The following is a 26,398-nucleotide window of genomic DNA, read 5'->3' on the forward strand; positions in this document are numbered from 1 at the left end:
GAAGCAAAATATGTGGCTGCTTATGAAGCATCCAAGGAGGACGTATGGCTTAGAAAATTCCTTAAGTATTTGGAAGTCGTTCCAAATGACGACGAGCCCATGACCCTTTATTATGATAACAGCCCCAAAGCATAGCATACATGAGACTTCCTACGGTTGAGGCGTAAGGAATTTTTCTCATGTCCTCAATATTTTGTGCAGTATTGGGAGACTGGTCCTTAGAGAGTGAGACTCCATGCCTAAAGGGTGTTTTGCCCTTCTTGGAGTCTTGCATCGAGAAGCGATCCATCACCTTATCAATATAAGATGCTTGAGAGAGCGACAAAGTCTGGTTTTTCCGATCTCGAAAGATTTGGATCCCCAGAATGTACACGGCTTCTCTTAGATCCTTCATGTCGAATTGCTTTGCTAGCCAGACCTTAACCTCAGATAACTTACCCACATCATTACCTATGAGTGCCATCTACTAGCAAGTCCTAGACCGGCACTAACGGGTCATTAGTCCTCTTCTTTGATGACCTGTCGCGGTCGTTCTCCTTGTCTTCCTCGTCTTTGTTATTTTCGTTGTCTTCGTCAATCGGGGGCGAATAGGTGAACTCCGCCACAAAGTCGGCGAGGGCCTGGCCTTTGATGGCGGTTCTTGGTTGAAACTCAACCCAATACTCTCCCAACTCTTGGGACCATATGGCCATTCGCGACGAGGTCCCTTTCTGCAAAGCCTTCTCGATGGGATGTCCCGTGCGCACCACAGTTGGATGCGCTTGGAAATAAGGGCGCAGTTTTCTCGCGCTCATGACGAGGGCGAGGGATAATTTCTCGATTTCCGGGTATCGAGTCTCGGCGTCTAGGAGTGCCTTGCTAACGTAGTAAACCGGCCATTGGACCTTGTTTTCCTCGCGTACTAGAACCGCGCTCACGTCCCTGTCAGAAACCGCGAGGTAGACATACAAGGCCTCGCCGTCCTTTGGCTTCGCAAGGAACGGAGGGGAGCTGAAGTAGGCTTTCATTTCTTGGAATGCCTCCTCGCACTCCTCCGTCCACACGAACCCGTTGGTTTTTTTAGTGCTTTGAAGAACGGCTGGCACCTATCGGTGGCCTTGGAGACGAATCGCGTCAGGGCAGCGATTCTTCCTGTTAAACTTTGTACTTCTTTGACTTTTTGCGGTGACCTCATCTCTAAGATCGCCTTGATCTTTTTGGGATTGGCTTCGATCCCACGGCGGCTCACCATGTAGCCTAGGAACTTTCCAGACTCAACCCCAAAAGCGCACTTGTTGGGGTTGAGCTTCATCTTATAGCGCCGTAGGATTTCGAACATCGCCCTGAGGTCTTGAACATGGTCATGGGCTTTGAGACTTTTGACCAACATGTCGTCCACATAGACCTCCATTGTCTTGCCAATTTGGTTGGCAAACATTCAATTTACCAACCTTTGATACGTTGCACCCGCGTTTTTGAGGCCAAAAGGCATGACCTTGTAGCAGTAGAGTCCGCGGTTCATAACGAAAGTGGTCTTGATCTGATCCGGTTCATGCATACGGATCTGATTGTACCCCGAATAGGCGTCCATGAATCTTAGTAGTTCATGGCCCGTCGTAGCATCCACGAGCTGCTCGATCCTTGGGAGAGGGAAGCTATCTTTCGGGCAGGCCTTATTGAGGTCTTTGTAATCCGCCACTTCTCGTTTGGCTTCTTTACCATGACGACATTGGACACCCACTTGGGGTGTTCCGCCTCCTTGATGAAGTTGGCGGCAAGAAGCTTGTCGACTTCTTCACCAATGGCATGGTACCTATCTCCGCTAAATGCCCGTCTTGGTTGGATGCGTTTGGTCACACTTTTGTCGTCATTGAGGCGGTGGACCATTATCTCGGGGTCGATCCCCGGCATGTCGGTGTGTGTCCACGCGAAGACGTCTTTGAACTCGCGGAGGAAGGCCACGAGCTGGAGTCGGATTTCGGACGGGAGTTGGACGCCTACCTTAACTACTTGGTTAGGTTTGGCGTCGTCCAGCACGACGGGAACGAGGTCATCCGGTGTCTCCACCTCTTGACGCTCGACATCGTCCCTCTGGTCCAATTCCCCGAAGGTGCCTCCTTCCTCGATCTTGCACCGAGAATTTGTCTCCGAGCTGGAAGACGGTGCTCACCATCTTCCCCTTCCCCTTTCCATCCACACCTTGGATGTAGCACATTCTCGCCATTGATTGGTCTCCCAACATTATGGCGATTCCCTTCTTGGTTGAGAATTTCATCATTAGGTGGTAGGTGGAAGTTATAGCCTTCAACCGATTGAGATTCGGGCGGCCTATGATGATGTTGTATGCCGATGGCTGGTCCACAACCAGGAATGACACGATGTGGGTGACCTTGATCCCCCCAGGTGTCCCGAAGGTAACCGGGAGGTCGATGGTGCCCTCCGTCATGACCCTCTCCCCGGAGAAGCCGAAGAGTGGGGTCGAGATCGGGGTCGGTCTCAGTCCGGTCAGCTTCATCCTATCCAAGACCGATTTAAAGATGATGTCGGAAGAGCTGCCGTTGTCGATCAGGATTCTTCGGACAAGATTGTTGGCGATCGAGGGCGAGACGACTATCGCGTCATTATGCGGGTGGAGAACTCGCACCGCGTCCTGGTTGGTGAAGAACATGGACTCGAATGGGGTCGGACGGGGAGCCTCGTATGTATAGTTGATATAGTGCGCTATCTTCCCCCAGGGAGACTTCTCGCACGTACTTCTTTCTTTGCATGCTCGAGTCCCCAAACTCCGGGCCGTCCATGATCGAGCCCACGATGTGCATCTGCGAGCTCTCTGGGTCTTGATTCACCGTCTGATCGGTGACGGTTACCGTTGCCGGACCTTTCCTTTCCTACCACGGGCGTTCTCCTCCTGTCGGGGCCGTCCCGATCGTTCTGAGGACGTATTCCTTCAGTTTCCCATCTTGAATAAGGGCTTCGATCTGACGCTTGAGCTGGTAACATTTGGACGTCAGGTGCCCGTGATCTTGATGGTATTCACAGAACTTACTCCGATCCCGCTTCGCAGGATCCTTAGTGAGAGGAGCGGGGCTTCCTAGCTTATCGCGATGCAGGGCCAGGATCCGCTCTTGCGGAGTGTTCAGAGGGGTGAATACCGAAAACTTCCGGAAGCTATCGACATGTGAGGGCCTCGGCCCGGGGAGGGAGCGACCGTTAGGGGCCTGGCCTCCCTTGTTCCTCATTTTTCGAGGGTCGGGACGATCCCCGTCCTAGTCCTCACGACGGCGACCGCTCTGTCCTCCAGACTTCTGGCCGTCTCGGCCGTGTAGGTAGTCCTCGATCCCCATGTAAGTGCGGGCTCTCGACATCAGCTCCGCCATGTCCCGTGGGACCTTTCCAACAATATACTTGAGGAAGTCGCTTGTGCGAGCCCCCTCTATGATCGCCGTGATGGCGTCCTTGTCGTCGAACCCTTCGACCTTGTGGGATTCTTCGGTGAAGCGAGCTAGGTACTGCCTCAAGGTCTCGTCTTTTCCCTGCCGGATAGATAGGAGGTAGGTTTTCGACTTCTTCTGTGCCACGAGAGTGGCGAACCGAGCAAGGAAGGCCTCTCGCAAGGCCCTGAAGGAAGAGATGCTCCCCGGTCTTAGGCTTCAGAACTATTCGAATCCCGACCCCATGAGGGTCAGGCTGAAGGCTTGACACAGGGTGGCGTCCGATTGTCCCTGCATAGTCATCCACGTCTCGTAATGCTGGATGTGGAAGTTCGGGTCTGTCCGTCCGTCGTAGGGAGGGATGGATTGTAGTTTGATATCCCCGCGCAAGGTTGCGCGAGGATTTGAGCGGCGCGGGGAGAGTATGACTCCACGATCCCTCCATAAGGCCTTTGCCTCCCTGACTCCCTCATCTCGATAATCTGGTTTTGAAGGCTTTGGATCATCATCACCATGTCAAGCCCGTTGGCTGAGCTGGCCGCCGAGCCCGCGGCAGTCGCCTGTTGACGCTCATTGGATGCTTGATCCCTGGCATTAGCCTGAGGTCAGCCAAGAGTGGTGGCGGGGAGTGCGTCCCTTCAGGAGTTGAGCCTTTGGTGGAGATCCTCCCCTCGGGAGTTTCTCTGCGTCGTTAGACGCTCCCTCAGGTCTCCGCTCGGCGCTTGGCGAGGCAAAGTTGCCCTTGGCCGGATCATCCGGCGAGCGCTTCGGCTGTCGGCCCCATCGTCCCCGAGGGCGGCCCTCTCCCCGGCAAGGGGCCGTGTCTGGCCGCCTCTTGAAACCGAGGAGGCAAGCCCCCGAGAGTGGGACCGCGTATGTTGTCGTGCTGGATGAGGATTCGATGAGGCTAGGTGTTGCTTCATCGGTTCTCGACTACCCCTCATAGTTGGGGTCGGAGTCACCCTGGGCGGTCCTATCCTCGATGTCATAACCGAGAAGGTCGGCGATAAGCGAGCCATCAACTCCTGGACGGTCTAGGAGTTCCGTGAGCCTTCGAGCCGTGTCCTCTCGGAGCGCGGCCTCGGGGTCATTCGCCGAGTCTTGGGGCTGGCTCTCGTTGTCACGAGGCTGCCCTCCTAGGCGATGCGCGATGCTTCGGAGGCCGTATCTCGAGCTTGTCGCTCGAGTGCCTGCGGAGGTAGTAGGAATTTGACTTATCTCTCAAGAGTCGTAGAGGTTGCAAGAAAAGGGATTGGAAGGGAGAGCATCGCCATGGTCGAGAGCTCCCCTCCTTCCAGCGCCAAAATGTTTACGCTCGTTTTAGGACAACTATTTAGGAACCGAAAGTGGTCAGACCCAAGGCCGGACCAAGTGATCGCGCTTTGGTTCGAGCGCCTTAGCTGTTGATGATGCTTGTCTCATTTTGACACCTGAAAAGTGGGAAAGAGAGTGTGAACTACAAAGGCGAAACAGAGGGGGTGCCTCTGTTTACCTCTCCGACGCTCAACATTAGTAGGATTGAAGTGGCTAAATGGGGTTAGGCGTTTAGAGAGCCGAGACTTGAGAGAAACGAGTGAGTTACGAGTTCAAAAGCGTTTCGGTACTCAAATTCGGATTACCTATCTCGAGGGATCGAGCCTCGTATTTATAGGCAACCAAGGGACGTTTTGAAGGCCCCTTGGCCGAGTGAAGCTGAGCCGCCCACTGGCTGAATGAAGCGCCTGGGCTAGCCAATGGCCGAGTGAAGTTTGGCCGGCCATTGGCTCGGTGAGATTCGCTCGGCTGAAGGCCGAGTGAGGCGTCTGGGCTGGCCAATGGCCGAATGACGTTATGAAGTACTAAGTTATGAAGATGTCATGAACAACTTTGTGAAGATCTCATAGATATGGAATTCATGTACAAGATTACTGAAATGCAATGTATATCACCTCATGCTTTGTTCCTTGGATTGTGAATAAATGAATTGGCCAGTGTCCAAATTTAGTCTTGACTCTTTTGGATGAAACATGTGACTTGTTAGCTCCTCGTCAATACATTGTTTCTAACTTATTGACAAGCAACAAAGGAGTTGAGGAAATAACAGCTAGAAGGGTAAAATGGTAGTTTTTGTAAATCCCGACTAGCTGATGATATTCATGAAGGGTAAACATGGACAATATTCAGTGGATCCACTCATTACAATTAGGTTGAATTCTTGAGTAGAAAATAAATTCATTTGAACCGCGAGATTTTCAGTGTCAACTCTTTAGTGGAGTCAGTTGACATTAAGCTAAACTTGGAAAAGGTTTGTGAACTTTTGAGTCCAAGTATTTAGCTAAGGCATTGTTCATTTGGATCCATGAGGTCACTGTCACAAATCATATCGAGTAGGAATAGTTAAACTAGAAGCTAAGTCAAAACAAGAACGAGACAAGTTTTGCGAAAATTGTCTAAATGGTATTTTTGTCTTTTTAGACATAGGACGAAATGAATGTCAATAAATTTTTTGACATTGTCATATGATGAAAAATGAAACTTAAAACCACACGGCGTTAATAAGTTATTTGGGCCATGAGGATTAATTTCATTTCATGGAATTTTACTTGAAAATTCTAATTGGGCTTTTCTTATGTTGTCATGAACAAATGAAGAAAATCTAGAAGCTCCTTCTAGAAGCCTTGCACGTCCAACCTCAGGAAAATAAGACTGAATTTCGTTTATGCCATAGTGTGAAAGAGAGTTTATTTTGTGCATTAATGTATGAAGATACTTGCCAAAAGAAAAAGAGGAAACAAATTTCCTCTAGAAGGAAATTGTGATGGGCGGCCAAGGCAAGGTCAAGGCAAGCAAAATAGGAAACAATCTTGTTTCTAGAAGGCATGCCACACGTCGAAATAGAGAATGGGAAATAAGGGATTTTTGCTCATGAATATGTGATATTCTATAGAAGAGGAAACTACCTTATTGAAGGTAAAACCTCTCCTATAAATAGAGCCCTTATTCTTCTCATTTTTCATCATCCCACATAAGTAAGAGATTGAGAGCTACTCTCTCTAGACAATGTGGCCGATCCTCTCTCTCTCTAGTTATTTTTGGGTTTTTTTTTTGCACCTAGGTCCACATTTGACCTAGTGTTTTAGCTCTTCGACTTTGAGACTTGTTCACGAGTCGTCGTGTTTAAGTGCCCACTCACTAATTCCTTTTCTTTCGAGTGATTCTTGTGATAGAAACTGTCGTGGTTGCTCGTGTTGCTGAGGAAAAAAGAGAGACGTGCTGGGATGGAGATGTACATGTAATTAAAATTATGAGCTTGAAAATCGTTTTCGAAAGTTTACTAATTTTGTGACAAGTTAGAATTGTTTTCTTGGATTTTTTTTTTACTTTATTGCTCTTGCCTTTAAATTAAAAATCATGTTGATTTTCTATGAGTTTGGGATGTTATTAAAACACATTAGAATCAGTTCTAAAAGTTCTTAATATTTTATATTAAAAAACGTGTTTTTTAAGTTTAAGAAAATTTCGAGTATATTTTGTGACTAGTTTTCTTGTCTTACTAGTTTCTTTTATTTCCTTGAATCTTTTTATGGTTATTTTTATTTCTTTTATACCATATTAATAAAACACAAATAAAATCTTTATCAATTTCCTAAAACGTTCCGTTACACTCGATTCTTTTTACGCATTAAAAGACCGAACTTTAATTATTTCTGTTTTCTTCGAGCTGGAGTATAACCCGCAGTAAAAATGACATAACTCTCTTCTCAGAATTCTAAATTTAATGATTCTTAAATAAAATTAAAGGTATTTCTGTCTTCTTTCCAATGCCACCAGTTTTGGGTCAAAAGGACATCGGAGCGGCCAGTTATGGTTATTTTACTCCGTGGTGCGCGGCTGTTCCGAAAGTCCAGTTTTTTAGAAATCCGGATTTTCAGCCACACTACCATGAGTTATAAAACTCTAATGAGAAACTTTTCTTGAGAAAAAATGTTTTGTTTATAAGATTATAAACATAATGTGAAAGATTAAAATTTTTTGATTTTTGAAAGTTTAATTGAGATTGAATTTTTACAAAACTAGTTTGAATTTTGAAAAACCGTTTTCACTTTCAAACTTGAAAATATTTTGTCATCCAAATCAAATAAGTTTTCAAAATGTTTTCAAAACTATATCTATATCACATATGTTCAAAATCTATATGCTCTTGTAAATTTGAGCGTGAGGTCTCCTTGTAGACAAGCCGAAAAATAAAAAAGATGCGTAATCTCAAACTTTCAAGTGTTCAAGTGAGTTGAAGTTCACACTTCCCTCATGCACTTTCCCGAATAGAAAATAGGAAAAGATCCGAGTATGTACCTTGTGCCTTTATGCACTAACACTTCTCTGAACATGAAGATGTAGGATTCTTTTCTAGTTGTCCGCTCTGTCGCTCTATGACTAGGAAATCCGTTTCCGAAATTATAAGAGTCGATGTACCAACTCCAAAAACTAAGTGGGAGGGTTAAACTCGTTGTTTGTAACCAACGATCCCCAACACTAATGAAAAGAGTAATTGTCGTCAGACTAAGAGTCACCCTCGTGACCAATTTAAGAGTACTCAACGGCGCTTTGCTCTGATCATTGCTCAATGAGCTACGTCCGAGAGTTAGACAATGAGACAAGGCCTCCCCTCGGTGGATTGTTTTTTTTCAAAGTCGATCTCTTGGACTAAGTGGTTGGTTACACACTTTGACTCAATCCCTAGTAATCCTCCCTCGAGGCCCTGCGAAAGGATGTGAGTGATCAAACCAATTTAAAAGGTGGCTAGTCAAAATTGGTGTATTAACATCTTGGCTAAGAATTAATGATGTGTCATTTACTTATAAATGGAGATTTTTTGTGGCCTTCTCTTGAGGGAGTAAATTATCGTTTGGTTTATAACACCTTTGGGTTTTTATCAAGTCTTAAAGAAACTTAAACCCTAAAGCAAAGACTAATCATAAACTTGTTTCAACTTAATTCGGCAATATGTCTCTCAACCTTCTCTCGATCATCTTTTCCTCGAACAAACTCGAAAACAAAAACTACGTAGATTTGAAACATAACCTCGATATCATCCTTATCGTTAACAAGCACAAATGGGTACTCACCACCCCATGTCCTCCTCTGACGAATGATGATTCGACTCAAGAGGACAAAGACGCCCTGGCGGCCTGGCTCCAATCCGATGAGATTGTGAGGTGCTTAGCATCAATGAACAATGTGTTGCAACAACAACATCGTGATATCGAGACTGCCGCCATCATTTTCTACAATCTCCTTGAGATGTTTAGAGGGCAAAGGCGTCAAGCAAGGCAACAAGCAGTCCAACATGTTATGAACTCTCGCATGAAGGGTGGGACTCCTGTCAGGGACCATATGATGCTGATCATTAGTTACCTGAATGAGATGGAAATCCTAGGATCTGAGATTGACGAGGAGACCAAAATAGATATGATCTTGGAAACTCTCCCCGACTATTTCGATACCTTCAAGCTGAACTACTCCGTGAACAAGCTAAAGTACACTGTTACCGAGCTTATGAAGGAGCTTCACACTGCTGAAGGTATCACTAAGAGAAAGAGGAATCAAAGAGAGGCTCATGCTACAGAGCACAAAGCCTTCACCTTTCGATCTGAGAAGAGACCTCACAAGGCCGAAAAGAAAAACTGTCATGCCTCTCTCAAAGCAAAGGAACATAGTATTGTACTAGTTACCGAAGCATGCTTGGTAGCTGATAATGTATCAACGTTGATTCTTGACTCCGCTGCTACTAACCATATTTGTTGTTCCTTGACTAGTTTCAAGAAAACCAAAAGCTTAGAGGAATGCGAGTTCTGTTTCAAATGGGGTGATGGGAGCCTGGTGTCTGCAAAGGCTGTGGGATCCGTGACGCTGTCTTTTGAAGACCGCACTTTAAACTTGAATACTGTTTATTTCGTTCCTTCATTTGGGAAGAACTTAATATATGTTGCTCGTCTTCGTGAGCAAGATTATTGTACATGAATAATATGCTGCATCTACATGAATTCCATATCTATGAGAACCTCACAAAGTTACTCATGACATCTTCACAACTTAGTACTTCACCTATAGGTCATGTTCAGAATCACATAGTGAGTCCGAACTCTGACTTTCTCAAATGAGAATACGTAAGCTGTGAAATGGCATATCTCATTTCAGGATTAAGGTAAGCACGCCGCAATTCATACGTAGTGACTTCGAGACATAAGAGGTTAAATGGTTTGTTCTTATTTTGTCTCTAGAAGTGCACTGGTCAATTCAGTACCTTCGGAAGATACCTAGAAGAACTATAGAGTCTCCAACTCTTAATGCCCCATAACTAGACATCATAGATTCTCCTAACAATCGTACTGAGGTCAATAGTCCTTTGACCCTTAGATTGCGAATATATCGTTTTAAGCAACCTACGAAGAGTTTGTTCATGCAAATCTACATTTTTCTCTTCGTAAGTTGTTAAGTTTGTTTATGGACTAAAGACTGAGGTTTTATCATAAAGCTTCAAACATACAAGGAAGAATGAATGAACGTTTCAACTTTTTATTAATGAATAAACAATTACAAGCAAGAGTCTTCTAGAGACTTTATTACATCAAATGTACAGAATAAAGATTACAACTCTTCTTGTGGGCACCATTGACAACAAACTCCCACTTGACTTAAAGAAGATGTGTGTAGTCCTTCATGCCTAATCCTTATCGATGTTGGTCAAAGACCTTGTTCGCTAGGGCCTTGGTGAATGGATCTTCCAGGTTGTCCATCGTTGAGATCTTCTTCACTTCCACGTCTCCGCGTTGTACAATCTCTTGAATCAAATGGTATTTTTCAATATATTAAGAGCGCTTATGGCTTCGAGGTTCCTTTGAGTTAGCGACAGTAGGAATGGATCTAGGTTTTAAGAAAAAGTTTAACGCTTCGGTAAGCGGCGGAATTTTAAAATTTTTCTTTTACAAGTAAAACAGTTTTTACTAACCTAGACAAAGAGCAAGCACATGTAAATAAAAAACTATTATGAGCATAAAAGATTACTAACCTTTTGGAAGCTTGAACATTGAGAAGCTTTTGGAAAAGGTTGCAACGTTCGTCTCCCCTCGCAGCACGTCTCTCTTCCTTCCTCGGCACCTCGAGCAACCACGAAAGTTTATATCACTAAATCACTCGAGAGAAAAGGAATTAGTGTGTGGGCACTTTTAAACACTACGACTTAAGAACGAGTTTTGAAGTCGAAGAGCTAAACTCTAGGTCAAATGAGGACCTAGGTGCAAAAAAAAAACCAAATTGAATAGAGAGAGAGAGAGAGGAGTCGGCCAAGTCTAGAGAAGCTCTCAAATCTCTAAAACTTGGATGAATGAAATGTGTGGAATGAGGCCCCTATTTATAGGAGAGGTCTCACCTTCAATAAGATAGTTTCCTCTTCTATAGAATATCACATATTCATGAGCCAATTTCCCTTTTCCTTCATAGAGTCACACGGCCAAGACTTGCCAAGCAAGTCCTTGGATTTGTTTCCTATTTTATTTGCTTCTCCCTTGACCCTTATGGCCGAATTTCCCTTATGCCATGCATAGGAAATTTTTTTCCTCTTTTTCTTTTGGCAAGTATCTTGATACATTTATGCACAAAATATTCTCTCTTTCCCTTGGGTAGTTGGCGCCCATATTCACTCTAGAAGGGGCTTCTAGAAGCTCCTTCATTTGTTCATGACAACATGAAAAAGGCCCATTAAGAATTTTCAATAAAATTCTTATGAAATGAAATTAATCCACATGGCCCAATAAAACTAATATTGGCCGAGTGATGTATGTCATCAAATGACCATGTCAAAAAATTTATTGACATTCATTTCATCCTATGTCTCAAAAGACAAAAATACCCTTTTGACTATTTTCGTAAAACTTGTCTCGTTTTTGTTTTGACTTAGCTTCTAGTTTAACTATTCCTACTCGATGTGATTCGTGACAGTGACCTCATGGATTCAATTGAACAAAGCTTGAGCTAAACACTTGGACTCAAAAGTTCACAAACCTTTTCCAAGTTTAGCTTAATGTCAACTGACTCCACTAAAGAGTTGACACTGAAAATCTCTCGGTTCAAATGAATTTATTTTCTACTCAATAATTCAACCAAATTATGATGAGCGGATCCACTGAATATTATCTATGTTTACCCTTCATGAATATCATCAGCTAGTCGGGATTTACAAAAATTACCATTTTACCCTTAGCTATTATTTCCTCAACTCCTTTGTCGCTTGGGAATAAGTTAGAAATAATGTATTGACGAGGAGCGAAAAAGTCACATTGTTTCATCCAAAAGAGTCAGGACTCAATTTGGAAACTTGCCAGTTCATTTATTCACACTCCAAGGAACAAAGCATGAGGAGATATACATTGCATTTCAGCAATCTTGTACATGAATTCCATATCTATGAGAACTTCACAAAGTTACTCATGACATCTTCATAACTTAGTACTTCACCAATAGGTCTTGTTCGGAATCACATAGTGAGTCTGAACTCTAACTTTCTCAGATGAGAGTACGTAAGCTATGAAATTGCATGTCTCATTTCAGGATTAAGGTAAGCATGATACAATTCATACGTAGTTACTTCGAGACATAAGAGGTTAAATGGTTTGTTCTCACTACTACAAAACTGGGATCCTACAACTCTTAAAAACAGTTGTAGAATCCAGCGTTGTAGAAGCTTCTACAACGGTTAGATATCCGTTGTAGAAGCTTGGCTTCTACAACGCTTACACATCCGTTGTAGAAGCTTCTACAACGATAGAGTTCTATTGTCAAATCTTAAAAAATTACAAAATTTCTCGCCGCGGTGATGTATATTTCTCGCCGCGGCGAGGTATTCTACAACGGATAAGACATCCGTTGTAGAATATCTCGCCGCGGCGAAAAATATACATCGCCGCGGCGAGAAATATCTGGGTTCTTTCTACCCAAATTCTCATCGTGGCGATGTACATTTTGAGGTTGTCTTCTAGTTTTTCTTTTACCGCTAGCGCTAGAACTAGTAGTAGTTGACGACATGAAATCTAAGAAACACAATTCCAACTAAATATCAAATGAAAACTCAATTCCAACGAAATATCATACAAATATGGTGTTTCAACCTAAATTATACATAATTCTCAATTTCATAAACTAACCCGGAGTGTAGATGAGGAGCATGGAGGCGTGGAAGAAAGAAAGACTCGGAGTTGTCATCGGAGATGCCTAGGCTTGTGTGAGTTTGACGTGGTGGTGGAGTTTGTGGGTTTGTGGTTTGTGGCTTTTGGTTGGTTTGAGTTTGGGTTTGTGGGTTTGTGGGGACGGAGAAGAATAGTGAGGGCGAAGAGAGAGTGATGGAAGAGAAGAAGAGAGCGAGGGCGGAGAGAGAGAAGTGATTGTGGAGAGAGAAAGAGAAGTGAAGGCGGAGAGAGGGTGATGGCGGAGAAGAGGAGTGAGGGTGGAGAGAGAGAGAGAGAGAGTGGAGAATAAGAATGAAGAACAATGAAGAATGAAGAAGAAGAATAATAATGAAGAATGAAGAAGAAAATTGACTAAGTCTGAAATTCGGGCGGGCTTTTTGAAAAAATTTAAATTTTTAGGTTTTAAAATGCTTCTACAACGCTTAGAGTAAGCGTTGTAGAACTCTCGCCGCGGCGAGACTGCTAAAAAGTAAACCCAGAATTGTCTCTCCGCGGGGAGAGATAGCCTTCGCCGCAGCACAAATATCTTCTCCAAAAAAGGGTCTCTGGAACTCTTCTCGCCGCGGCGAGAACCTTCTACAACGGATATCTATCCGTTGTAGAAGGTTCTCGCCGCGGCGAAGAAGGATTCTCGCTGCGGCGAGGTTCATTAAATTTCACTAATCCTACAACGCTTAGATTATCCGTTGTAGAAAGTTCTCGCCGCGGCGAGAGAAACACGTCGCTGCGGCGAGGCTTATACAACGGATAGTCTAAGCGTTGTGGGAGATCTTAAATATGGTGAGATTTTACAACACTTATAATAAGTGTTGTAGAAACACCAAGCTTCTACAACGCTTATAGTAAGCGTTGTAGAAACACCAAGCTTCTACAACGCTTAGCCATAAGCGTTGTAGAAATACCAAGCTTCTACAACGCTTAGTCATAAGCATTGTAGAAACACCAAGCTTCTACAACGCTTAGCCACAAGCGTTGTAGAAGCACCCAATTTCTACAACACTTATTTTAAGCGTTGTAGAATCTCCAGTTTCTACAACACTTAGCCGTAAGCGTTGTAGAATATGGGTTGTAGAATCCAACATTTGTAGTAGTATCTTATCCTGTCTCTAGAAGTGCACTGGTCAATTCAGTACCTTCAGAAGATACCTAGAAGAACTACAGAGTCTCCAACTCTCAATGCCTCATAACCAGACATCATAGATTCTTCTGACAATCATACTGAGGTCAATAGTCCTTTCACCCTTATATTGCGAATGTATCGTTTTAAGCAAACTATGAAGAGTTTCTTCATGCAAATCTAAATTTGTCTCTTCGTAAGTTGTTTGGTTTGTTTATGGACTAAAGACTAATGTTTTATCATAAAGCTTCAAACAGACAAGGAGGAATGAATGAACATTTTAACTTTTATTAATGAATAAGCAATTACAAGTAAGAGTCTTCGTGAGACTTTATTACATCAAATGTACAAAATAAAGACTACAACTCTTCTTGTGGGCACCATTGACAACAAACTCCCACTTGACTTAAAGAAGATGTGTGTAGACCTTCATGCCTAATCCCTCTTGATGTTGGTCGAAGACCTTGTTCGCTTGGGCCTTTGTGAATGGATCTGCTAGGTTGTCCACCGTTGAGATCTTCTTCACTTCCACGTCTCCGTGCTGCACGATCTCTCGAATCAAATGGTATTTCCTCTCAATATGTTTAGAGCGCTTATGGCTTCGAGGTTCCTTTGAGTTAGCGACAACCCCACTATTATCACAATAAAGGGTAATGGGCTCGTCAATGTTTGGAACAACTTCCAAATACTTAAGGAATTTTATAAGCCATACAACCTCTTTGGATGCTTCACAAGCAGCCACATATTCTGCTTCCATTGCGGTGTCAGCAATGCAAGGTTGCTTAATACTCCTCCACAGAACAGCTCCACCATTAAGGATGAACACAGATCCCGAAGTGGATTTCTTGGAATCCTTATCCGCTTGAAAATCGGAGTCGGTATATCCCGTCATAGTCAGGTCAGTACCTGAGTATGTATGCATCAAGTTCCTAGTTCTTCGAAGATACTAAAGAACATGCTTAATAGCAATCCAGTGCTCGGGTCCAGGGTTTGATTGGAAACGGCTAATTACGGCACCGGCGAAACATATATCAGGTCTAGTGCAAAGCATCGCATACATGAGGCTTCCTACGTCAGAGGCGTAAGGAATTTTCCTCATGTCTTTAATCTCTTGTGCATTCTTGGGAGACGGGTCCTTAGAGAGTGAGACTCCATGCCCAAAGGGTGTTTGGCCCTTCTTGGAATCTTGCATCGTGAAGCGATCCATCACCTTATCAATATAAGATGCTTGAGAGAGCGACAGAGTCCGGTTCTTCCTATCTCGAAAGATTTGGATCACCAGAATGTACGCGACTTCTCCTAGACCCTTCGTATCGAATTGCTTTGCTAACCAGACCTTAACCTCAGATAATTTACCCACATTGTTACCTATGAGTAATATATCATCGACATATAGTACCAGAAACACAACTTTACCTTCGTGTATTAACTTGTAAACACAAGGCTCATCTATTGACTGTTCAAAGCCGAAGCTTTTCACAGTTTCATCGAATCTAATATTCCATGACCTAGATGCTTGCTTGAGTCCATAAATGGACTTAAGTAACTCACAAACCTTGGTATCTTGACTTTTTCCACGAAACCGTCTAGTTGAGCCATGTAAATGCGCTCGTCAAGATTGCCATTCAGGAAGGTTGTCTTGACATCCATTTGCCAGATCTTATAGTCGAGAGCTGCAGCTATGGATATGATTATGCGGATGGATTTAAGCATCGCGACTGGTGAGAAGGTTTCTTCATAGTCAATCCCTTCTTGTTGGGTATAACCCTTAGCCACAAGTCGTGCCTTGAAAGTTTCGACGTTCCCATCCGGATCCCTTTTCTTCTTGTATATCCACTTACACCCTACGGGTTTAATCCCTTCAGGAAGGTCTACAAGTTTCCAGACTTTGTTGACTATATCGAGTGCATCTCAACTTTCATGTCGTCAAGCCAAAGGTTTGATTCAGAAAAAGCCATCGCTTGGCTATAGGAAACAGGATCATCCATGTCAGAGACGGCTACAAGAGAGTCTACATAGGACATGTACCTGTCAGGCTTTTGAGTAGCTCTCCCACTATGTCGAAGTACTACTTCACGAGATTCTGATGTGTTAGGTTGTGTTTCAGTTGGGGTAAGAACAGTTCTTACAGATGAGGTAGAAGCTTCCTCATCCAACTTTTCTTTAAGCACAATTTTGCTTCTAGGTTTTGCATCCTTCATAAAGTCCTCCTCAAGGAAACGAGAATTCGTGCTTATGAAATTCTTATCTTCCTCGGGACTATAGAAAATGAAACCTTTGGTTTCCTTTGGATATCCAACGAACAGACACAATTCTGACCTACTAGCAAACTTGCTAGTCTTTTGCCTTAGCACCTGTGCAGGGCAACCCTATATTCGGATGTGGCCCAGATTTACTTTACGGCCAGTCTATCTTTCATAAGGAGTACCAGGAACCGTTTTGGACGGAACTTGGTTCAGAATGTACGCGGCTGTTTCGAGGGCATACCCCCAAAAGGAAAGAGGGAGTGATGAGTAACTCATCATTGATCTAACCATCTCCATTAGAGTTCGGTTCCTTCTCTCTGACACTCCATTTTGTTGAGGTGTGCCAGGTGCGGTAAGCTGAGAAGCGATACCTTCTTCTTTAAGAAAGTCATCAAACTCTCCAGACATATCACTACTACAAATTAACGTATTGGGTACGGAAGGGTATTAGGTGCGACATGTCGCACCTAAGCTAATATTAGGTGCGACATGTCGCACCAGATAGTCCTCCAAAAGACTAAAAATTTCGCTGATGTTTAGTGGTATGCGGTGCGACAAAGTCGTACCTGATATCACTCTGTCGCAGCTGATGATATTAGGTGCGACAAATGTCGCACCTAATACGTTTAGGTGCGACACATGTCGCACCTAATGGGTTTAAAATTTAAAACAGTCAGAAATTCCCCCCGAATATTTTTGGTTCTGTAATTTCACATTAAGTGCGACGTGTGTCGCTCCCAATATGAGTATTTGGTGCGACATTGTCGCACCCAATAGTTTTAGGGTATTTTAAATACCCGAGCATCTTCTTCCTAGCCCAAACAGCCTCTATATCTCTATCTCTCTATCTAACTCTCTCTCTCTCCGACGCTCATTCAACCTCCGCCGTGAGCTCCCCCGCCGCCCTTAACCCCTTCGTCGTCCTCCTCCAAGGTACGTCTCTCTCTATCTCTCTCTCCCCATCTCTCTTTAAATCTCACTCATCTCTCTCTCCATCTCCGAACAGTTTGTCTCACCTCATCGTCGTGACCAGCCCGCCGCCCCGTTGCCCCACCGCCCTCCCGCCCCCGATCAGCGAGGCTGTCCCCCACCGCCACTGCCCGTCCTCGGCCCATCCCCGACCCGCCACCGCTAAACCACCCTTCGGCCCAGCCCACCTCCGGCGACCAGCCCACCTCCGTCGACCAGCCCACCTTCGGTGACCAGCCCCTCTGGTACGTTCCCACTCTCTCTCTCTCACCCTCTCTCTCAATTAATCTTACTCTTTATATCCCGCCCCGAATCAACGAGGCCATCCCCCACCGCCGCTGCCCGTTCTCGGCCCGGCCGTAACCCGCCGCCGCTACACCACCCCCCGCCCAGCCCCGACGTGATCGGCCTTAACCCCGACACCGTGTTGCCTCGCCATTGAAGGTTAGTGACAATTTTTATATAATTGTTATTTAGATTAAAATCAAAATTGAATTTGAAATGGATATATGTTGAAATTAGAATTTTGAGTTAAATGGTTGAAATTAAAATGAATATACGTTGAAATTGGAATGTTGAGTTAAATTGTTATATCTGAAAATAGAAATTTGAATTGGAATATTGAAATGGATATTCATCTGTTAATTAGTTTTATGGATATATGTTGAGTTTAGTTGTTCGTTTAGTTTGATTTCAATTTGTGTAAAATTTGATTAATTAGTTAATTAGTATCATATTTAGTTAGATTAATTAGTACTATATTTTAAAATGATTAGTAACATGTTAAATTTAATTTAAACTTATTGAAAATTTATTGCAACCGAGCTACGGAGGCTCGGTATATTATTAGTATGTTAATTGATAGTCCTGGTTGGTTGTATATGTGTTTTTTTTTTTAAATTGCAGATTTTGGTTAGTCAATATTTTAGGGGAAACTCTGCCGAATTTTCGGTAGAATAATAAGTATTTGTAAAAAAAAATTAACTCTTTCAATAATATAACGAATTCTAACCAGTTTTCCAAATTAATACATATTTTTCACAATTTCTCTTTCACTCTTACAAATTCGCTCTCGAATCTTTCAAATGTTAACGAGTCACTCTCAATTTCCTAACAATTTATCACTCTCAATTTCATAACAATTTACTCTAAATTTCAAATATTCACTCTCAATTTTACCGCTCAATGTCAATAATTCACTCTTACAAAATGAATTCTAACGATTCATTTTTATCTCTCAATTTCCCGTCTCATTCAGAAGAATGTAAAATCCAAGTAGGGACTGGAGTACCGAGAACAATCGGTTGAGTTTGCAATATAAACAGGGATTAACGAGTTTATCCGCCTTGCAAGCAAACTCTCGAACGAAAACGGTCATTATCGTTGTCCTTTTAAGTCTTGCAATAACGTGAGATTGTTGGACATCGGGGTCATAAAAAATCACCTTTTGAACAAGGGTTTTACTTCGGGATACACCGAATGGTATCATCACGGCGAACGTCATGTGCTTACCCAAGTAGAAGATGCCAGCGAGACTAACAAGAGAGGAGTCGGTGGATTGCACGATGCTCTCCATGATATAATAGATCACGAGGACTTCGATGATTTTACGAATCCGACTCTGAGTGAAGTGCGTGCAGATGAGCAAGTGAAAAACTTGTTCGTCAAGTTGGAAGCAGAATTGTACCCTGGATGCAAAGAGTTTTTGTCTTTGTCGTTCTTTGTTTCGTTGATGCACATCAAAGTCACGAACCATTGGACGAACAAGTCGTTTACAGAATTGTTGCAGCTCTTGAGGAAGTCTCATCCAATTGGTAATCGAATTCCGGAAAAACACTACGAGGCAAAGGCAAAGCTGAAGCGTTTCGGCATGGGATACGATATGATCGACGTGTGCATCAACGATTGTGTGTTATTTCGAAAAGATCTCGAGAAAGCTGAAGTGTGCCCAATTTGCAATGAGAGCAGATGGAAGCCAACCGGGAAGAATGTATCACAAAAAAAATTACGATACTTTCCCTTGAAAGATCGATTGAAGCGATTGTACGCTTCTCGATACACGTCGCTTGAGATGCAGTGGCACGAACGAGATCGCGTCAAAGAAGAAGGCGTTTTGCGACATCCTGCGTATGGTTCGACGTGGAAGAATCTAGATGAGAGATACTCAAATTTCACTACAGAGTCTCGTAACGTACGTCTGGGACTAGCCTCTGATGGGTTCAACCCGTTTGGGGAAATGAGTCTAGCGTATAGTATGTGGCCCGTGGTACTAACTGCGTACAACTTGCCACCTTGGTTGGGCATGAAAAAAGAGTACTTGATGCTGACGCTTTTGATACCTGGACCGAGCTCACCTGCAAAATACATGGACGTGTTTTTAGAACCACTAGTTGAAGAGCTGAAAGAATTGTGGGATACTGGGTTCCAAGTGCGAGACGGGGCGAACGATGAAGTGTTTCGGTTACGTGCCGTTCTTCTATAGACGATTAACGACTTTCCGGCTCGATCGTATTTGTCGCGATGGAGTGGCCAAGGATATCTTGCGTGCCCCACGTGCAACATTGAGACGCCATCTATGAAAATTAGAAACAGGATTGTCTACTATGACCATCGTCGATTCTTGCATACGCCTCACCGATTGAGGAAAAGCACTGATCACTACGTAAATCATCACGAGAAGCGCCTGAAACCTGTCAAGTTGACTGCGCAAGACATACTCGATCAGTTGACTAGTGTTTCTTCAATGACAATCGGAAAAAATATTACTAAACGAAAACGTGCTGAGTGCGAATTGAATTGGACCAAAAAGAGCATCTTCTACAAGTTGTCTTACTGGTCAGAATTGGAGTTGAAGCACAACATGGACGTCATGCATATAGAGAAGAACGTGTGCGAGAATCTTCTCGGGACGATGCTCAGCTTGGAAAAGAAGAACTACGATACGGAGAAGTCAAGATTTGACTTGATGGACTTGAAAATCAAGTCTTCTCTGCACTTAAGACAACAAAGGAATGGGTGGTACAAACCGCCAGCAGCGTACACGTTAACGCTTGAGCAGAGACACCGGTTTACCGAGTTCCTCCAATCTGCTAAATTCCCAGACGGGCTCCCTGGAAATTTGAAGAAAAATTTAACTGTTGACGAGAAGCTCACATGTTTGAAGTCGCACGATTGTCACGTGATCATGCAGAGGCTGTTGGCTGATGGTATTCGCCCTTTTGTGCCAAAACCGATATAAGAGACGATCTCCGAGCTCTGCAATTTTTTCAAGTTGATCAGTTCTAGAACCCTGAGAGTGGACGATCTCAAAAAAGCGCAAGATTCAATCATTGAGATATTGTGTAAGCTTAAGATGATATTTCCGCTAGCTTTTTTCACGATCATGGTTCACGTGGCAATTCATCTACCATATGAAGCGTTGTGTGATAGTCCGGTGCATATGCAATAGATGTACCCAATTGAGAGATACCTGTTGTCAATGGTGCCCACAAGAAGAGTTGTAATCTTTATATTCTACATTTGATGTAATATAGTCTCATGAAGACTCTTGCTTGTAATTGCTTATTCATCAATAAAAAGTTGAAACGTTCATTCAATCTTCCTTGTTTGAAGCTTTATGATAAAACCTTAGACTTTAGTCCATAAACAAAATAAACAACTTACGAAGAGACAAATGTAGATTTGCATGAACAAACTCTTCGTAGTTTGCTTAAAACGATATATTCGCAATCTTAGGGTCAAAGGACTATTGACCTCAGTACAATTGTTAGAAGAATCTATGATATCTGGTTATGAGGCATTGAGAGTTGGAGACTCTATAGTTCTTCTAGGTATCTTCCGAAGGTACTGAATTGACCAGTGCACTTCTAGAGACAAGATAAGAACAAACCATTTAACCTCTTATGTCTCGAAGTCACTACGTATGAATTGCATCATGCTTACCTTAATCCTGAAATGAGACATGCCATTTCACAGCTTAATTAGTATTCTCATTTGTGAAATTCAGAGTTCGGACTCACTATGTGATTCCGAACAGGGCCTATTGGTGAAATACTAAGTTGTGAGAATGTCATGAGTAACTTTGTGAAGTTCTCATAGATATGGAATTCATGTACAAGATTGCTGAAATGCAATGTATGTCACCTCATGCTTTGTTCCTTGGAGTGTGAATAAATGAGCTGGCCAGTGTCCAAATTGAGTCCTGACTCTTTTGGATGAAACAATGTGACTTGTTAGCTCCTCGTCAATACATTGTTTCTAACTTATTCACAAGCGACAAAAATAGGATTCTACAACGCTTAAAACAGTTGTAGAATGATTCTACAACGCTTCTTAAGCGTTGTAGAATCCTGCGTTGTAGAAGCTTCTACAACGCTTAAAAATCCGTTGTAGAATCCAACAGCTTTCTACAACGCATAATTATCCGTTGTAGAAACTAAGCTTCTACAACGGATTCTTAAGCGTTGTAGAAGCTTCTACAACGGGTTGAATCCATTGTGTAATTTTTAAACATTTTCAAACATCTCGCCGCGGCGACGTATAATTCGCGCCGCGGCGAAATATTCTACAACGGATCTTCAATCCGTTGTAGAAGCACGTCGACGCGGCGAGTTATTTGCCGCGGCGAGGTACGTTCCACGCCGCGGCGAGAACATTCTACAACGGAAAATAATCCGTTGTAGAATCAACTCGCCGTGGCGAATAATACACTTCGCCGCGGCGAAGTCAAATCTTAGCCGCGGCGAGATTATTCTACAACGGATTATCATGCGTTGTAGGAATGGGATGAATTTTTTTTTAAAAACTCGCCGCGGCGAAGAAAAAATCTCGCCGCGGCGAGACTAAGATTTCTAATTTGCCTGCTCTCGGTACCTTGTCTCGCCGCGGCGAATAATATTTCCCGCCGCGGCGAGACAAGGTACCGAGAGCAGGCAAATTAGAAATCTTAGTCTCGCCGCGGCGAGAATCATTTATTTTCAATCCAGAATCTGTTTTTTACACGATACTAGCACCTGAAAATAATCTTCAATACAAAAAATATCTAATATATACATTCATCTTCAAAACATTCAAAATCTAATATATACATCTTCAAAAAAACTAGCTAATCATCACAGTTAATAAATGTTTGTACATAACTTACCCATTCTTCCCTAACTCTCTCTAAATCCTCCTTTGTATAGGATTTCTTATTTTCTAATTTTCCTACACCTCCTACGACTATATCACGCATATAAGAAATGACAAAATACCCGCATTCCGTGTTTCCCGTTTGTCTCGGAGCGTCCCAAGCCTTGATGTACGTTGATTGCCCGTTACTATGGGCGTTTTGATGCTCGAGCTTGAAATCAACAAGAACCCTATATAACACGGAGATTATAAGAGAAAAAACATCTAGAACGATTTATAATGATTATTTAAGAAATCAAAATATTACCTTTTTATCAATCAATTTAAATCGATTGGGATTTTATTTCTCAACGGGTCAAAGAACATAGCGCTATTTCTCCAAAGGTCGAGGACAACGAGCATCCAATGCGCACCTTTGTTATACGGCATCAAAACTAATTCACCAAATTTGCAATCTCGTACCACGTTTCCAACGTCCTTGACTCGTTTTGACAAATAAGCCTCCTCGTCGTCATTTTCGATATACAAACTTAAGCTCAGATTTATAAAACAATAATTTCGAGTCTTCTTCGCCTTTTCTAGCCTCGAGCGTAGATAGCTATGACAAACAAATATTTAGTTGATCAAAACACTAAATATTGAATATTGATATTAAAAAACGCATATAAAGAAAACTCTTACTCCATATAAAGCGTTATGCTCCCCGCGCCAATTTCCAAGTATTGCAAAAAATCGGAAATGTCTTCAAATGACACAGGAATCGGGATAGCCGCGAGACTTGGACTAACATCGACCATAATCACATCCCCTTCCGGTAACATTACTTTGTTGGCATGTTGAGCGAGCAATCGATACTTGGGATTAATCACCTTGTACGGAATCTTCTTAGCATCATCGATGCTAGCTTCACTCTCAAAACTGAGCTTTGAGAGTTGTTTGACAACCGGACCGCGACTCTCTATTCCCGAGTCCATTTCCATGAGTCTCTTTGGCCACGAGACAAACCCGCCTATAGCATCTTCAACGGTTTGAGCTTCTTCGGTGGGAATTGGCAATTTTGCTTTTTTAATCAAAACCCCCAAAACGGCCACGCGTAAATTTCCTTCCTCCAAAGGTGAGAAATGAACTACGCCTCCATTCATGTACGCTCGCCCATTTGCAACATGAATTGTGCCTCCAAACTCGGTGTCATCAATGAAAAGAAGACACTCGACGCTTTCATCCGAACTCGGTGTCACCGGCGTGGTTGGATTCAAAGAGCAACTAGCACGAACACTATTGGGTTTTTCCACAACAATAGGATCGATCTTCGGACGATCATCAACAATGATAGGATCGATCTTCGGACGATCATCAACATCGTCGTGTTCTAAGCGAATCAAGAATTTTATCAATAACTTAATACCAAAACATTTATCTTTAATAAATAGATAAAAAAAATTAAACATACCTAAAGAGACCGCTTCATTGACGTGTTCTTCAACATTTGCCATCTCTTTATCATCAACAACCTTCGCGTTGAGATTCCCTTCCACTTGCTCGACACTAGGCGACTCGACATTAATGCTACCATTTCCACCGAAGGCCTTCATCACCAAAGACTTTAACTCGCTCATTTCCCGACGCATCTTCATTACTTCTTCGTTGGGCGTTGGAGGAACAAAATACTTAAAACGCGACGTGTGTTTGGATTGACCGCAAACTCGCGACGTTCCCAAAGCTTCTTGCAAAACACTCTTTCCCGATTCCGGCAACCATGTCCCTTGCGATGCTTGTTGGGATAACGTTTTCTACACATAAAATTATTTGAAAATAAAATTACAAGGTTAATTGTTATAACAAAGGTAAAGAACTTACGATTTTTTCTCCCATCAATTTGTCTTTCTCATCCTTGTAGTTATCTACGTCTTTCATTCGCGAGTCAATCCAAAGTTCCTCTTTCGTAGGCCATTCCCCCGTTTCGTCATGCTAGTAAGAAGTAATTATATAATAAATTAAAAAATAATTGCAACATTTGAAATAACTAAAAGAAAAAAATGAATCTAACCTTTTCTTGATCAAGCTTTCGATATCCATTTCGGCCCGTTCGAGATTTGTACACACTTTTTCCGATATTTGATTTCCCATGTTCCGATGTTTGTTTGAACATTTCGGTTCGCCTATATTCAACAAATGCTATCCAATCTTCTTCGGTGATACTTGTATAGTATTTCAAAATACAAGCCGGTCTCTTTAAGGCGATTGGTTTGTTGATTATGTCTTTGAGTAGATCGTTGTATATCTCATGACGAAATAACCTTGCGGCTTCTCCGACTCTCATAAGGCAATCGTGTTTTTGTTCGATAGGAATCGTAAATCCTTCTTGCATTTCGTTCCAAATCCGTTCTTTAATTTGGGCGTTGTCTTTACATCTCCAATCACGCATCGAAAGTGGAACGTGTTCTCTTGCTAACACGCCAAAGTAACTCGACAACTCATCACCCTCTTTACCGATTGGTTGCCCTTTATCATCAAATTGTACCGGGATTTTTTTACCAAGTGTTTTAGCCTTATTAACCCGACCCATAAGAGTGTTTCTTCGTTTTCCTTGTTCATCGGAGTTAAGCGCTAGTTGTCTTCTAATTTTTCTTTTACCACTACCGCTAGAAGTAGTAGTAGTGGACGACATTGAATCTAATAAACAAAATTCAAATCATAATTTCAATTTTCAACTCAAATGTTATCAAAATTTCAACTCAAATGTAACAAAAATCAAATATAAACTCAACTCCAATCACAATATAAACTCAAATCCAATCCGATTCTAAACAAAAACACAATTTCAATCCCAATTCAATCTACTATCAAATATATTTCTCAAATCAAATCAATATCAAACTTCAATTCAATAAACTCAAATCCAATACAATATCTCCTAATTTCAAATCAATATCGAATTCACGCTAAATAAGTTAATGTAAAAATGTTCAAAAACATTACCCGGAGTTGGACGAGCACAAGGGCGGCGAAGAGAAGGTGGTGAGGCGAGGTGAGGGCGCGCGGCGAGGTGAGGGCGCACGGCGAGGGTGGGCACGAGCAAGGTGAGGGCGCGCGGCGAGGGAGGGCGGCGTGGGCGCACGGCGAGGTGAGATAGGGCGGCGTGGGCGCGGCGCACGGCGAGGAGAGGGAGTTGAGGGTCGGAGAGAACGCGCGGGAGGGCGCGGTAGTTCAGCGAAGTGAGGGACGGAGAGAGAGAGAAGGGCCGAGAGAGAGAGAGTGGCGGAGAGAGAGAGGGACGGGCGGCAAGAGAGTGGCGGAGAGAGAAAGGGACGGGCGGAGAGAGAGAAGGACGAGAGAGATAGAGATGAGAAGAAATGAGAATGAGAAATGAGAGGGAAAAAAAACCCTAAGTATAGATATGAATGGGCGCGGGTAGTTAAAAAAATTTGAAAATTTCAGATTTTTTAACGCTCCTACAACGCTTATTCTAAGCGTTGTAGGATCTCGCCGCGGCGAAGTGTATTTCTCGCCGCGGCGAGATGATTCTACAACGCTTAGAATAAGTGTTGTAGGATCCTCGCCGCGGTGAAACCAAATTCTCGCTGCGGCGAGAGTTACCCAGAAACGTCTCGTCGCGGCGAAAATGTTGCATCGCCGCGGCGAGGTAACCCTAGATGTCCTCGCCGCGGCAATATACAATTTCCGCCGCGGCGAGACCTTTCTACAACGCTTAAGTAAGCGTTGTAGAAGCCTCGCCGCGGCGAAGGCTAATTCCCGCCGCGGCGAGGAATACATTCGCCGCGGCGGGAATCGTATGATGCCGCGGCGAGAGTATATGTCTGGAACATGGTGCTCTCGGTAAGTTTTTCGCCGCGGCGACGACTTGTTCCCGCCGCGGCGCAGGACTCCTGCCGCGGCGGGATTTGTACCTCGCCGCGGCGTGATATGTCGCCGCGGCGAACGCATATTTTTGCCGCGGCGAGGACATTGTACAACGCTTATGGAAAGCGTTGTAGAATGTCTCGCCGCGGCGAAGTAGAAAGTTCGCCGCGGCGAGTGACACGAGACTGGTGTTTTTCACTTTGAACTCTCTCATAACCTCACTCGAAAAAATTAGGGTAACCTCATTCTAGAGCGTCCTCGTTTACTAGTCTCATCTACACATTCAAATCTTGTAAGTTCTTCTTTAACTTGTTCTAATTGTTTTTCTCTTGATAGTTTACTAATTAGAATTTGGAATTTTTTGTATAATTAGGGTTTTTCTATGAATATGAGAAAGTGGATGTGGGAGAATAGATTGAATGAGATATATCGAAAAGGTGTAGA

At 43.2% G+C, this 26,398-nt stretch overlaps 1 protein-coding gene across 1 annotated transcript; it reads right to left on the reverse strand.

The window, feature by feature from the left end:
- Window positions 1–476: 476 nt before the first annotated feature.
- Window positions 477–24,242, reverse strand: LOC149408202 (uncharacterized). The gene is made up of 6 exons (XM_089624375.1): window positions 24,141–24,242; window positions 23,951–24,061; window positions 23,544–23,883; window positions 22,963–23,462; window positions 885–968; window positions 477–719 (listed from the first exon to the last, which is right to left on the reverse strand). The coding sequence occupies exons 1-6, from the start codon at window positions 24,240–24,242 to the stop codon at window positions 477–479; spliced, it is 1,380 nt and encodes a 459-aa protein (XP_089480501.1).
- Between the last annotated feature and the right edge of the window lie 2,156 nt (window positions 24,243–26,398).

The sequence above is a fragment of the Urtica dioica genome, chromosome 1 (assembly GCF_054948205.1).
Source record: "Urtica dioica subsp. dioica isolate 48M chromosome 1, U.dioica_male_clone48M_v1_H2, whole genome shotgun sequence".
Taxonomy (NCBI): Eukaryota; Viridiplantae; Streptophyta; class Magnoliopsida; order Rosales; family Urticaceae; genus Urtica; species Urtica dioica.

What these genes read in the sequence shown, in the direction of transcription:
- LOC149408202 (XM_089624375.1), bottom strand. Translation starts at nt 24,242, where the DNA reads ATGTTCAAACAAACATCGGAACATGGGAAATCAAATATCGGAAAAAGT. An exon ending in CAATGAAGCGGTCTCTTTAG is followed by an intron (nt 23,463 to 23,543) that starts GTATGTTTAATT and finishes TGATTCGCTTAG; the next exon opens with AACACGACGATGTTGATGAT. An exon ending in CTAAGAAGATTCCGTACAAG is followed by an intron (nt 969 to 22,962) that starts GTGATTAATCCC and finishes TTCCTTGCGAAG; the next exon opens with CCAAAGGACGGCGAGGCCTT.